The 13585-nt window shown below is 35.4% G+C and overlaps 1 protein-coding gene across 2 annotated transcripts; it reads left to right on the top strand.

The window, feature by feature from the left end:
* Positions 1 to 3048: 3048 nt before the first annotated feature.
* Positions 3049 to 13323, top strand: LOC115924609 (TAR DNA-binding protein 43-like). 2 transcript variants are annotated; one of them, XM_030987190.1, is made up of 6 exons: positions 3049 to 3485; positions 4568 to 4734; positions 5759 to 5896; positions 7150 to 7344; positions 7756 to 7864; positions 9028 to 13323. In XM_030987190.1, exons 1-6 carry the CDS (start codon positions 3230 to 3232, stop codon positions 9585 to 9587), a joined length of 1425 nt encoding a protein of 474 aa, XP_030843050.1. In that variant the 5' UTR covers positions 3049 to 3229; the 3' UTR covers positions 9588 to 13323. The 2 variants fall into 2 exon arrangements, with proteins under 2 accessions (XP_030843050.1, XP_030843049.1); XM_030987189.1 differs by having other exon boundaries at positions 5759 to 5902.
* Positions 13324 to 13585: the final 262 nt, after the last annotated feature.

Raw genomic sequence — 13585 nt, 5'->3', positions numbered from 1 at the left:
TCTGGTAAGAGCGTTGTTGATTTCTATATTTTTATTTAGTCCTGCTTTAGCAAACTTATCTGTTATCTCATTGTGTTGTAGACCACAATGACTGGGAATCCATTCGAAATAGACCTGGGTGCCCTTGTATTTTAGTTGACTACACAGGGTTAAAATTTCAAGAATGAAAGATTCGTCTTTACGAGATTCTATGGCCTGGAGTGAACTCAAAGAATCAGAAAAGATGACTGCCCCGGTGTAGAGTCCTGGGAGTTGTAATAGCCATGTCAGGGCAAGTACAATTGCGGCCATCTCTGCTCTATAAGACGATGTGTAATTAGCCAGTCTCTTAGATTGAGAAACATCATAATAAGGTACATGAAATGCAGCAGCAGCAGAGTCTTTATCTGGCGATCTTGATCAATATGTATTATGTGTAAATAATTTGTCCATTTCGAATTAATCAATTCTAGGGCTGCTTGTTTTTGGGCAAAACAGATATCTGTTTTCGTTATTACCTCTTTTAGCTCTGATGACACATGGGGAGGGAGTATTTTCCAAAAGGGTGTGTTGAAAAAATACTTCATTGGATCTTCTAGTATGTAACTGAATTTTAATGTACAATCCTTGGTTCTATACGTCCAAAAGCTAATCTAGAGTTAGTACCTCCAAGAATATTAAATTGCCAACAATCTTTCACATCTTCGTTCAGAGGGTGTTTGCGCATACTCTCGATTCGTTTTCTTAGTTTAATTGATAACATTTCTCGCCTTAAATCAAAAGGCATTTCGCCTAGTTCGACTTGCAGCGTTTTAAGGGATGTACCTTTCCGAGCGCCTGCACAAACAAATAACGATTGGTACTGAACTGAGTTCAACATATTTTTTGCGCTTGTCGTAGCCGAGTTGTATGCTTCGCAACCATAGTCGATAATTGATAGTATTAATGCTTTATATATCATCACTAGTTCTTTAGCATCACCAGACCACTTGGCGTATGCTAGACTTTTGATAACATTAATCCTTCCTTTACATCTTTTACTAATATCTAATAAATGAGGTCTCCAAGTCATCCGTTTGTCAAAATGACGCCGAGATACTTGTGCTCTTAATGTGGTGTCAACTTTTGACCTCTTATATATAACTCGTAATTATCATCATTTGTATTGTTCGAAAATAAGATAGGAGTCGTTTTCTCTACCGACATAATAAGTCCAAATGGATTGAGCCATGAGTTCAAGGAGTTTAGATATTGTTGTATGTTCTGGATATTTTGTTTTACATCATGGCCTGATTCCCAAATTACGATGTCGTCTGCATAAATCAAGCTATGTATATCTGGTCTCAAAGGTATGTCACTTATCATTATATTAAAAAGGAGGGAGCTCAAAATGCTACCCTGGGGTAAACCGTTTTCAGGATGCGTAATTGCCGATTTGGCATTACCTATTTGCACTTGTAAGGTACGGTTCAACAAGTAGTTTCTCAAAAAAATCAATATGTTTCCTTGGAGACCAATTCTACGTAACTTGACGATTAATCCTTTCGTCCAGAGAGTATCATAGGCTTTGGCGAGATCAATAAATACGACTATGGTTTTCATACCCACAAATAGATATTTCTGAATTTCATTTTCTAAATGTACTAAGTTATCTATATTGAGCTTCTCTTTTGTCTAAAACCATGTTGTATACTACTCAAAATTTCGTTTTTCTCTATGTACCATTCTAATCTCTCCTTTACCATACTTCCTAATATCTTGATAAAGCAAGGTAATAATGAGATAGGTCGGTAGGATGTTAGTTGGGAGGAGTCTTTATTTGGTTTTAATATTGGTATCAACATTGCGTGTTTGCATTGTTCCGGAATCGTCCCAGAAGACCATATTCTGTTATAAAGACAGAGTAATGTTTTCCTAGCCCTGGTTGGAAGGTTTTGAAACACAGTATATATCAAGCCATCTTCACCAGGGGCTGATGTCTTTTTTATATTAAGTACTTTTTCGAGTTCCATCATAGTAAAAGGTTCATTGATAACTGAATCATGTTCTCCTTTATAATCAATAGATTTATATTCATCTAGCAGTTCTTTATTTCCCTTTTTTGTTTTACTACTGATCTTCAGAAAATGCTTTCCAAATTCGTTAACTTTTTCTTGATCATCTATAATTACTTTAGATTCTACTTTTAGTGCTGATATCTTAGAATGAGTTTTATTTGGATTACCCTTCAGACAACGAATCAAATTCCATAGTTCTGAGATTGAAGTGAACCTGTTCAGTTTTGAAGTGTAATCCAGCCAAAAACATTCGTTTTGTCTGTCTAATAATCCTTTGGGCTTCGGCCTTCTTTTGTTTGTATAATTTTAGATTTTTATCATTCCATACTCTCAATAACCTATTTTTATATTCGTTCCGTTCCTTAATCTTTATTTTGCATTTTTCTGTCCACCATGGGACGGGGTTGAATCTCGCATTCTTGTTTTTATTTCTTTTGGGTACAGTGTGTAATTCATTTAAGATATTATTTAGAGATTCCATGAAGTTTCCGTAAAAAGTTTTGACATCTGCGTCTAGCAGCGAGTCAGTGTCCATTCGTTGATCGCACAGTTTATTGAATTCGTGCCAATCTATCTTCTTGAATGACCGTTTTAGAGTTAGGTCATCTTTCGTACAATCTGATTTAGGAGTTTTTTTGTCGATTTCAATATATATTGGAAAATGGTCACTTCCGAATTTGTTTGATAGCACTTTCCAGCTAGTGGAACTGGCTAGAGCGGGAGTTGCTAATGATAAATCTAAACATGAGGTTTCGCCAGTAGTTGGGTTTAGGCGAGTTTCATTTCATTTCATTTCTTAGATGTAGTTGTATTCCAAGACGGTTGAAATTAATATAATTGAATAAATTAATTCAGTTTTATAATTTTGGTTTTTAATTATGGCTATAATACTTTAAATGTATGTATTCATATATAAATTGTTGAACAAATTCGGTAATGATGAATTTCACTGAATTTGGATTATGGATGAATGAGTCTTAAAAAATTGTTATCAAAATGCATGAAGCTTAGTCTACGTATAGCGTCATCTTTCACGCGGCGTACATGTAGGTAGGCAGACGTTAATGCCAACGTAAAATTCCGAAGTTGAAATCTAAAAAAACCGAAGTGAGAGGTTTTTACTGGATAAACACGATAATTTTGACGTACTCTATTATCTATAGAATAAATTGAACTCGAAATAAATAGCTAAAATGGCAGATTACATCCAAACTACAGAAGATGAAAACGACCCAGAAGCCACTATCGAGCTGCCAGCCGAACCACCAAGCCCTGAAGGTGCGTCCATCTTGCTATCGACGATTGTCGCCCAGTTCCCGGGTGCGACGGGGCTGAAGTACCGTAATCCCGAATCGGGAACAATGCGAGGACTCCGTGTAGTAGAAGGCCGAGTGATGGCACCAGATGGCGTGTGGCAAAATCATCTCTACGTCGTCACATTCCCTAAAGGTAAATCAGAAATAAACTTTAATTCAAACTGTCTCTTTCGTTCGTTAGCCTCAGTCTGATTTGGGTAGGGTTGGCTCTTCGAGACAGAACAGCCCTAGATCTATGTACGCTTTAGTGTTCACGCTTTGTGTAAAGAAACGTTACACCAAACTTGGCAAAACTACCGGCCAAATTCCATATTTCACAGGATGCATATCATGCATATCCGGTGCATCTTATTTTGAAAATTAGGTAGACTCTAAAGCCAGGTTTAACTTCTTCGGTTCCACTTACGAACTTGACTGAAATAATCCGATTAATGGTCCCTTTTTAGGAAATTATGGGTCAAAATCGACATCCATGATAAAAATCTTGCAGCGATATTTAAAACTCTCGCTGCGCATGACGTCATCTAAATCTCATTCCTTCTAGTCTACGCCGAAGGCAAAATGATTATAACGGAAAAACTGCATGCCATTACGAACTCGTCATATCAGTGACAAACGATCCAATACAATAGGGAAAATTGAAAAATCGTCCAGAGTCCAGCCACCTACACTGCATCATGGTCTTGATGTTGATTCATAATCATATTCATACTCAAAGTCATATCATAGTTCATACTTCATAGAAATGTTGTTGTTGTCTTGTTTTATTGGCCTTTATCATTCATTTGTGAATATATACGCCAAATTCAAATCGCATTACTTAAAAAAAAAAAATAGAAGGAAACAATATCTGAGTAGAGTAGCCTTTCAGCTTGAAGGCTAGCTGTAGTTTAAAATGTGAAATTCGATATTGATATTAATCATATTACTTAGCCCAAGTTGGCATTCATTACCCTGATTAAAAACTAAAGAGTGATGTAAACAAAATCTAAAATGCGTTTGTAATAACTCACGTCATCAGGATTCTTCAGGAACACGTTGAAGGTGAGCAAATCGCTACCACTCTGGTATCAAATTGTCACATTTTTGAAAATTAAAATATATGAAGAACATTGTTAGTTACATGTACATGTAGACTTTGTGGCATTTATTGCAGCTTTTTAATTATAACTTTGTTTTGATTAATTTGTTTGTACTCTACTCTGTATTCTCCAGAAAATAAACGGAAAGGTGATGATACACGAGAACTTCCAGTCGGAAAGACAAGGAAAACTGATGACAGGAGAACATCAGATCTGATTGTTCTTGGTCTAGATTTCAACACAACAGTAGAAGGCATGAAGGACTACTTCTCACAATATGGTGAATTAGTTATGACACAGGTAGGGTAAACAGCAGAATACAGTTAATAAACTAAAGCCTTTTACATTGAAGGACAATTAAAGCACGTTTACATCTATGTCATTGTAATTGATTACATTACTTTCCTATAATTGAACTTGTTTGAACTACTACCAAAATGCTCTTTTCCACATCGATCAGGTTAGTAATGACAGATTTGTTGAGATCATGCACTGATCAAAAGTAAATGTAAGCTTTGCACTTATTGTGTGCAGTCATATTGCTCTCATAAAAATGCTTTGTGTAAGGCCCGAGTTATCTTGGGTTTCCTTCAACCACGGACACATGTATGGCTGATAAAACCGGTTGGTCTCCAATAAATTTCTTATAGTACAGATTTTGTATTGAATTTGTACATGTACATAACTAAAACTTGTTTTGAGCAGGTCAGATATGTGGCTAAAATGTTTATAAAATTCCAGTTTGCTTCCACAACAGTGAATTTCTCTCAATGTCTTCCTTCTCTATAACACCTACTGTATATGCGCGACCGCGATTGTAAGTTTATGATCGCTAGATACGCTATTTCTATCCATATCAAGTGACACATGAGAAGAAAAACACTCACAATTTTGAAAGCAAAATGTACTTTATAAAATAGGACTCAAACAATAAATGGCCCTCAATAAAAGAATATTATTTTTTTTGGTAAGAGAATCAAATGTGGCATGAAACTTCACCTGGTGTAAAAAAAATAATGAAAAGCAAGTTTTAGCTAAGTATTTACAACGTGAATGCAAAATCTATGTTGTTGTCTCACATGTTAAGATTGATGCAGCGGATGAAATACATATCAACTCCAGGCTCCGGTGGTCACGTTGGGCCCCTATTTATGAACAGAAACTACTCTGGTCTACTGTGTCTATTTGTTAAAATAATTTGTTTTCAGAAATTCACACCCAAATGGAAGAAAAAAATACATGCTCGTACATCAATTTGATTATAAGATTTCTAATATGTTCTTAAAAAAACAAGGTTTACAAAGTTATTTGCTTTTCCCCACAGCTAAAGAAAGACCCCAAAGGCAAGTCCAAAGGTTTTGGTTTCATCAGATATCGAGACATTGAATCACAGAATGCAGTCAACAATAAAAGGCATAAGATTGATGATAGGTGGTGTGAGGTCAAATATCCAGATTCCCAGGTAGAGGTTTGTCATACCTGCCTATTTTTCATTACTTCTACTTTAATGAAACAGTCAAATTTGATTTTAAAGATACTATGTCCCTTTTGCAGCCAACATCAAATTCTGTAGAACTTTGCAGGGATCATGAATATGTCGTGTAAGTCCTATCTGTGAAATTTTAACATTACCAGTGTCCTAATATTCATATTATGCAAGGAAACCCGTTTACTTGCTAGACTTCACTGTCAGACACTATTGAGTGACGGCTTTTTTTCTTCTTTGGTAATAACATATATAAAATGAGCTGTAAAGAGTACATGAGCATTTGTCTACATCAATAACCCACTTCTTGTAATGGCCAAAATTAAACTGATTGAATCTTTGCGCAGCATAAAACGTACAACCATTCGGTACAATGGTCTGAAAATCAGACTATTACTTACTGGCTCTATAGCTCTTAAGTTGATTCGACTTATCTTCCCACTTAAAGACATTTTCAAGCCCCTTTTTTTTTAGGGAAGTTCTAAATTAGTATCTTTCGACTGCCGTTGGAATTTAACCTTTTCATTTTTTGGCCTGCAAATGGGACATTGTACCTTAAGTAATGACAAAATTTCACTAAACGATGTAGAATAATATCTATTTACTACACATTTTAAGGCACAAATGGCCAAGTTCATCTGGCATTTCATGGAATAGAGAATTTATTCTTATAAGATTTTTCCTTTTTAATGTACATGTATCTAATGAGATATTTTTATTTTTCAATCATTACTAAAAGATGGGGTATTGCTAGAAATCCTTTAAAGCAAGATATGTACATGTATAGAGTTTGTATGGAATTCTTACTCCCTCTCCATTTTCTTAATGAACAGTGTAAGAAATTTTTCCCATAAATGAGATAAAATTTAAGGTTTTATAGATTTTGACAATGCTTTGGAATTACTTTTAACTACTCCTGTATTATTCATAATAGCTCTGATTTGCAGAGTATTCTTAAATACAGTACACAAAGATTTTATAGTGTTTTGTGGTTGATGTTGCTGTTGTTGTTTTTGTTATTGAAAACCAGCATTAAATATTGATACTTACACATCCATGTGAAAAACTTAAAATTTCTATCTGGGATATGTTTTTATTTATTTAAGCCAAGTTAATAAGGTACTGCGAACATGACAAAATGTTCAACATTATCATTAATGTAGCTTAGTAACAGCATGACTCTAGCCATTTCATAATCCAAATCCGTTCTTTCCATCTCGTTTCTATAGCAACCAGAGAAGAGGAAACTGTTTGTTGGTAGGTTATCACCAGATGTGAAGGAGGATGATATCTATCAGTACTTTGCCAAGATAGGAGAGGTCACAGATGTATTCATTCCCAAAGAATTCAGAGGATTTGCCTTTGTTACATTAGAAAATGCTCAGATTGCACAGAGCCTAATCGGCCAGGATCATATCATCAATGTAAGTCCTTTTTAGCTGGTTGCAAGTGTAAACAAATTTACTTTGTGTTTTAGAGTTGATATCAATCGCAGCTTATTTGAGATCAATATCAATTGCAACTATGTACATAGAGATGGGAGACTGCAAATTTGTGATTGATTGGGGGACTTGCGATTGATTTGGATCAATTGAGCTCTTTGTAAGACAGGGCCCATATTTTATGTTGAAAGATTTTGATTAGACTGGGGACTAGGGAGTCATTTAAGGTAACATGTCAAATAAAAGAAAAGGGGAGGCGGTTTGAAAACATGACTATACCATGTATTTTACTAATATTAGTCATCATGGAATAATTTGAGAATACAGACAGCCTTTGAAATCATAACTAAGATTGTGATCAAATCAATTATCTTTTTTATAATGTCTCTACAGGGTAACAGTGTTTTGATAAACTATGCTGATCCCAAGAATAAGCAAGGGCAGAACCCTCATCAGCAAGGCGGAAGGCCACCATTTGGTGGCAGAGATGGTGGTGGTGGTGGTAAGTAGCAGAAAATACAATATGATTTGAGCCTTGTTAAAGTGACTCGGTAACATTGTTGAAGGTTGATTAAAAAATTGTGTGATTTTGGTATGAAATGTTACTTATTATCTTCCTTCTACTTTACTAGCCCTTTAACATGCAAAAAATCCTGAAAAAGTTCTCAAACCACAAAGATATTAAAGGTCAACTGGTCAACACCCTCTAGTGATTAACAGTAAATTCTCCGAACTATTTTTGAATTTTCCCAACCATTTTTCCATGAAAATAAGACAAAAAACAGGCTTTTAAAATCTTTCAACACTTAAATGTCTGGAATGGTATATAGAGCCAATTAATTGCTTTGTGACAATTTACATTGACCTAAAATGAAAATATATTGTAATTTTATAGTTGGGAGAATTAAGGTATCGATAAGATCAGTTTTTCCCAATTTTTATCGTTAATAATTGTCCGTTTTCACTTGAAGTTTCAGATTATTTTTAATTGTACATGTAGCATTGAAGTCACTACCCTAGCACCATTTTCTCTCATCTTTACAATGTTACCAAGTCTCTTTAAGATCTGAGTCATGATAATGATATAAGCATGATATGCTTCACATTTCTCTATCTCAGTGAATTCCCTAAGAAACTTCATTGTGTGCAGTCGTGTATTTAAAAAAATGCAGTGGTTTACCTCGGCATATCTGATGGTGCCTTGAGTAAAAAAAAAATAATGCTAATCTAGACCCCTGTTACACATACGTCTGAAAGTGGACTGAGGCCGCCTCCATCCAGTCCACCTCTGGATGTGGTTTGACGCCGGCCCGAGTCCGGACTCGGTCCTGCAATCAGTAGGTGTAAGACCAAAGTGGACTCTGTAACTCTGTAACAGGGGTCCTAGTCAAAGACGTGAATTTTTGGAGGAAAAAAAAAGTGCATTATGTAGTAGGTCAGTTGTGCAGACGAGCAAAATATTCATGAAAGAAAGAAAAATATATGTATATAATGTCTTGGAAATAAATTTTATTTGAAATCCCAACTCCAAATTTTTTTCTTTGTGCCTGTAAATTTCAGTATCTTATCTTTTGTTTCTCATTGCTCAGCTATCAGGTATTTTCTTCCAAAATCTTTTAAACATTCATAAAACATTAACATGTACATGTCTGTTTTATTTAAAAGGTTTCAGCCAAGGAGGTCGCGGTGGATACCAGAACGAGTACTTCAGGAACAAGCAAGGCGGTGGTGGTAATGATGGTAGTGGTAGTGGGGGATATGGGGGTGGGGGTTATAACAATATGAATACCCAAGGTCAAGGTCAAATGATCCCTAACAATCCCCAGGGTGGGGGAGGTGGTATGGGAAACCCAGCTGCTGCAGCAATGGGAATCTTAAACCCTCAAGGCAACATGAATCAAAACCAGCTCAACCAGGCTGTGTTAGCAGCAGCCTTGAACCAGGCTGGCTTGGGTATGGTAGGGAGTTTATTGATGGGTGGAGGTGCGGGAATGAATGCCTTACAGGCACAGGCAACCATGGCCCAGTCGGCTGCACAGGGCAACCCACAAACCACACCCCAGGCTCAGAATAACCCTGCCTTAGCAGCTGATTCAACGGCCTACCAGGCACAGCAGCAGGCCGCTGCGATGGGATGGGGTGCAGGGAACCCCGCCCAAGGGGCTGGAGATGGTACTGGAGGACAGTTCTATGGGGCAGGTGGAAAGCAGGCTTCAGGTTGGTAGACCTATACACTATTTCTATCATGCACCCACTTTGTGAGTTTTGGCTTCTGGTAGCTGGATGATGATCAGGTAAAACGCGAATTTTGTTCGAGACATACAGGACATTCGGACATTTTATAGTCTTCCGAATATACAAATAAATTGATGAAATATTTTTGTGGTTAATTTTCTATGCCAGGAAAAAAAATGGTTGCCAAAAGGGATTTTGTTTTTGATGAAAGGAATGAAAAATAGGCCTATAATGTACAGACAGAGAGGGGACTTCTTTAAGGCTAATTTCCCATTTACTTCAATCCATTACAAATCAACCTAGAACCTAAACGCAGTTTCTGATAGTACTTCGCTGTTGCCCAAAAAATATTTCCATTTATTACTTGTATGATTATTAGGCTGAAAATTATTGTCCTAATGTATTCCTCTTTTCCAGTACTGTATCGCCTTAACCTGGTCGTGTAGCCGCTACTAGAAATCTGATTTAGTGATTATTAAGACAAACCAATGATCAAACTGGTTATGTCCAGCTACCATGCATGTCCATAACAACTCAATTCATGATAGAAATCCTTCAAAACTATTATTATTATTGGTACCCCAGTCACTCTGACAAACCGACACCAGACCGACAGCAGAGTGACAGCAGAATGAAGAAAACGTCACTAAACCTGTTTGTCTGACAATCAATCGGTTTAGAGTTTTTTTTTCTTCTCAATGGGACCTAGGTATTTTTGGTGTGACTGAGATAGTATTATATTAGTACAGCACTAGTCATCTCTACTCTGACATGTGACAAACGTTGTACAGGATTGGCTTTTTCTGTGCCAGGATTTTCTCATTGAGTACCCTCTGCTGAACCCTGATGAGAAAGTGATCTTGCAGTGGCCCAACAAGTTATGTTTTTTTAAAGCCAGATCCCATTTGCCTTTGTACTGAGTAATTTAAATTTCAGTCAGTCTTTCCATTGTGTTCTAAGGTTATATATCTCCAATAAATTTTTTTTAGTCCTTTTCAATCTATTTTTAGACTTTTTTCATTTCATTGAAGGAATATACGTCTTTTACATTTATTCCGTGAAGAATATGCTTATACAAGCTAATTGTATGAATCTGCTCTAACCTCAAATTAAAGTCTTTTATGTCACAAATAAGCACAATATGTAAACACACATCACTCAGATCCTTTCTAGAAATGAAGTAACATTTAGTTCAGAGTTCTGCGCTCAGGTAAGTATGGTTACAGTCCCTTATGATATAGATGAAATAAATCACATGTGAAATTCCTTTCATTATGTAAATCATGGAATGTTCATTGTCAAAACACAGCTATATTTTTCTAATAAAAAGTTATTGAAATGAAAAGGAACAAAGTAGCCACAGTGTTGAATAATTTCAGACTTCAAAGAAGATTTCAATGCTGATATTGACTCTGGTGTGTCTGAGTGCAGAACATATAAATGAAAAGGGCTGTGTCTACATGTCACTGAATTAGTGTGTGTATTTGCCGAGATATATTTATTTGTATTTATATACTTTTGTGGAATGGTTTTTGGTGCTGAAAATGCCCCCTTCTCCCTCAAAAAGTTAGATTTGTATGAAATGAAGTCATGTGGTTGAATAAAAATGTAGATAATCCTTGTCAAATTGACAAGAATGGAAAAAATCTGGTGAAGCTTATCATATCTAGTCGATTCATTATGCAATGACTAGAAAGGTGCAGTTTAGTTGTGTGGAACACTTGGTTGTAAATGCTTGAACAACGTGTTATAATTACATTTGTGTGATATATTAAGCCTGATATAAAAACTCGTAGGATTTGTGATGTGTGTACTGCATGTTATGCTGTTCATGCAGCTTTTGTCAGCAATGAATGTAATATACTTCCAAGCTGCGAAATGTTCAACTTCCTCATAGTTTGTGATGTGTCTTTTGCTGTCAAAAGGTTTGGCAAAATACAAACCAACAAATGTGCTAAGTATGATTGTAACATTGTATATGGAGCTGTATTGAATGTCTAGAGATGTTTGTACATGATTGTTTACTTTCTATTATTCCTGTTAACTCAGTGATGAGTCTATGATGAGTACTCTTTCTTTTCAAATACAGCCTTTCTTCACTTTGTTTTCTTGACAGAAAGATGAAATGAGTATGTTGGATTTGTTGGTATATATTTGCCATGTCTGTGTTGATTTTTGAAATTTATGGCATGTCATTGTTGATTTGTTGAAAGAAATATGACACTTTTATTTCATTTCTTAGCAAAACATATGACCATCATCTATGTTGTGTAGATTGAAATACATTGTATATGCAGGGGTTTATTCTTGGTCAGTGAAGTGACATGATTATGTTGTTTGTTGACAAATATGTGATGGTAATGTTGAATATAGCGATAGAAAATGCCATGTATAAATAGTAATATGTTTGGAAAGATGTGAAATATGCCAATGTAGATTTGTTGTCTGAAATATGGCATAATGATGTTGGTTTTGACAGAAATTATGTTTATGTTGACAGAAAAATGACATGTTGTTGACTACTGACACAACTGTATTTATGTTTTGATAACAAAGTCGAATGAAGTGTATTCTTTGATATTGCTGGAAACACATTGAGTCTGTATAATAGTGGATTATTGTGTTTTGAATGACCATTTTTTTTTCTTCATGACTAAGTAAATGCATGTAGGAAAATGATCAACTTTTTAATCAGTGGTATGATACACACTTGAAGTGCATTGGCTTGTATGCTTAGTGATGGTGGTCTGAAAAGATATAATTTTTTAAAGTGATTGATGGTCCATGGTTTATAATTCAGATAATCCCTGCTAGTTGTAATGGCTCAAAGTTAGATACAAAACACTCCCCCTTTTCAACTTTTCTGATATAGATGCCTTTCGATAAAGTGCACAAAATGATCATAACCAAATACATCATAAAGAAATGATTGAGAAGACCACATTCAAAATTGACTTTTGTCCAATTTTATAGTAGGGTAAAGATCATTATTAGTACTGGACTGTCATAAATGAGATCTTGGTAGGTTTGATGGCAATGTGTTGGATGGAGCAGATGATTTTTATGGCTTGTATATATAAATGATGTACATGTACATACTTTTAAGAAGTTGATGCTGTTAATGTTATTTTGTTCTTTGGAATGTATGTGATGATACATGCTTTGTGATTGTCTGGTATATCGTATATATAAGGAAGTTTTCTTCCTTTTATCTTGTGGCATTCAAACTTTTTGGAAATGATTTTGTCAGAAGTACATTGACATAAACATACCTTTGTAATAAGCGATGTATTTTAATTTCTATTTTATTGATTTTTTAAAACATTTTTGATTGAAATGGATGAAAATGTAGTCGTAAAATTCAGACTAACATATTGAATGATGTTGTGCAGTCTGTTAAGTGACTGGTAAGACTGAATATAGAAATCTTTGAAAGAATTTGAATGGGTAAAAGGCTGTGTTTCATACTGATTAGCTGATGTAGCACACTCAATATTTGGTTGGTTAGAAATACATGTGACCTGTGTGATAATGTTCATGACTAAAAGCAAAATGAAGGACGTTTTATTTATATTGTAATTTTCCCTGAGGTATGAGTAATTCATGTAATCTGTGATATTTAGTGTGTTTGCTTGGCTGCCTGCACTACAGTGTCAAATCTGTTGTTTGAGTTTGCTTTAGGTGTTTTGAAAATGCTCCATAAATATTTTTGATGTTGGAAAGTGATTATGGTGTAAACTGTAGTTTGCTTCTTATTGTGGTGAGACCATTGTTTCTAACTCGTCCGTCTGAAAGTGGTGTAAGATTACAAATGAGATGTGAAAAGTGAAGTGATATGAGGTGTTTTTTTTTTTTTTTTTTTTTTTTTGGGGGGGGGGGGGGTCCATCTTGATATGAAGACTGTCAAGTGGTAGTTTTGTTTGTGTAGTTGATGGGAGTTGTGTCTTATAGTCACTTTGTCATTTAATAGGTCTTGTCAGTCATTTGT

This window comes from Strongylocentrotus purpuratus, unplaced genomic scaffold (assembly GCF_000002235.5).
Source record: "Strongylocentrotus purpuratus isolate Spur 01 unplaced genomic scaffold, Spur_5.0 spur5_scaffold_16, whole genome shotgun sequence".
Taxonomy (NCBI): Eukaryota; Metazoa; Echinodermata; class Echinoidea; order Camarodonta; family Strongylocentrotidae; genus Strongylocentrotus; species Strongylocentrotus purpuratus.
Note: the sequence above shows the minus strand (reverse complement) of the source record. Positions and strands in the feature narration are given on the sequence as shown.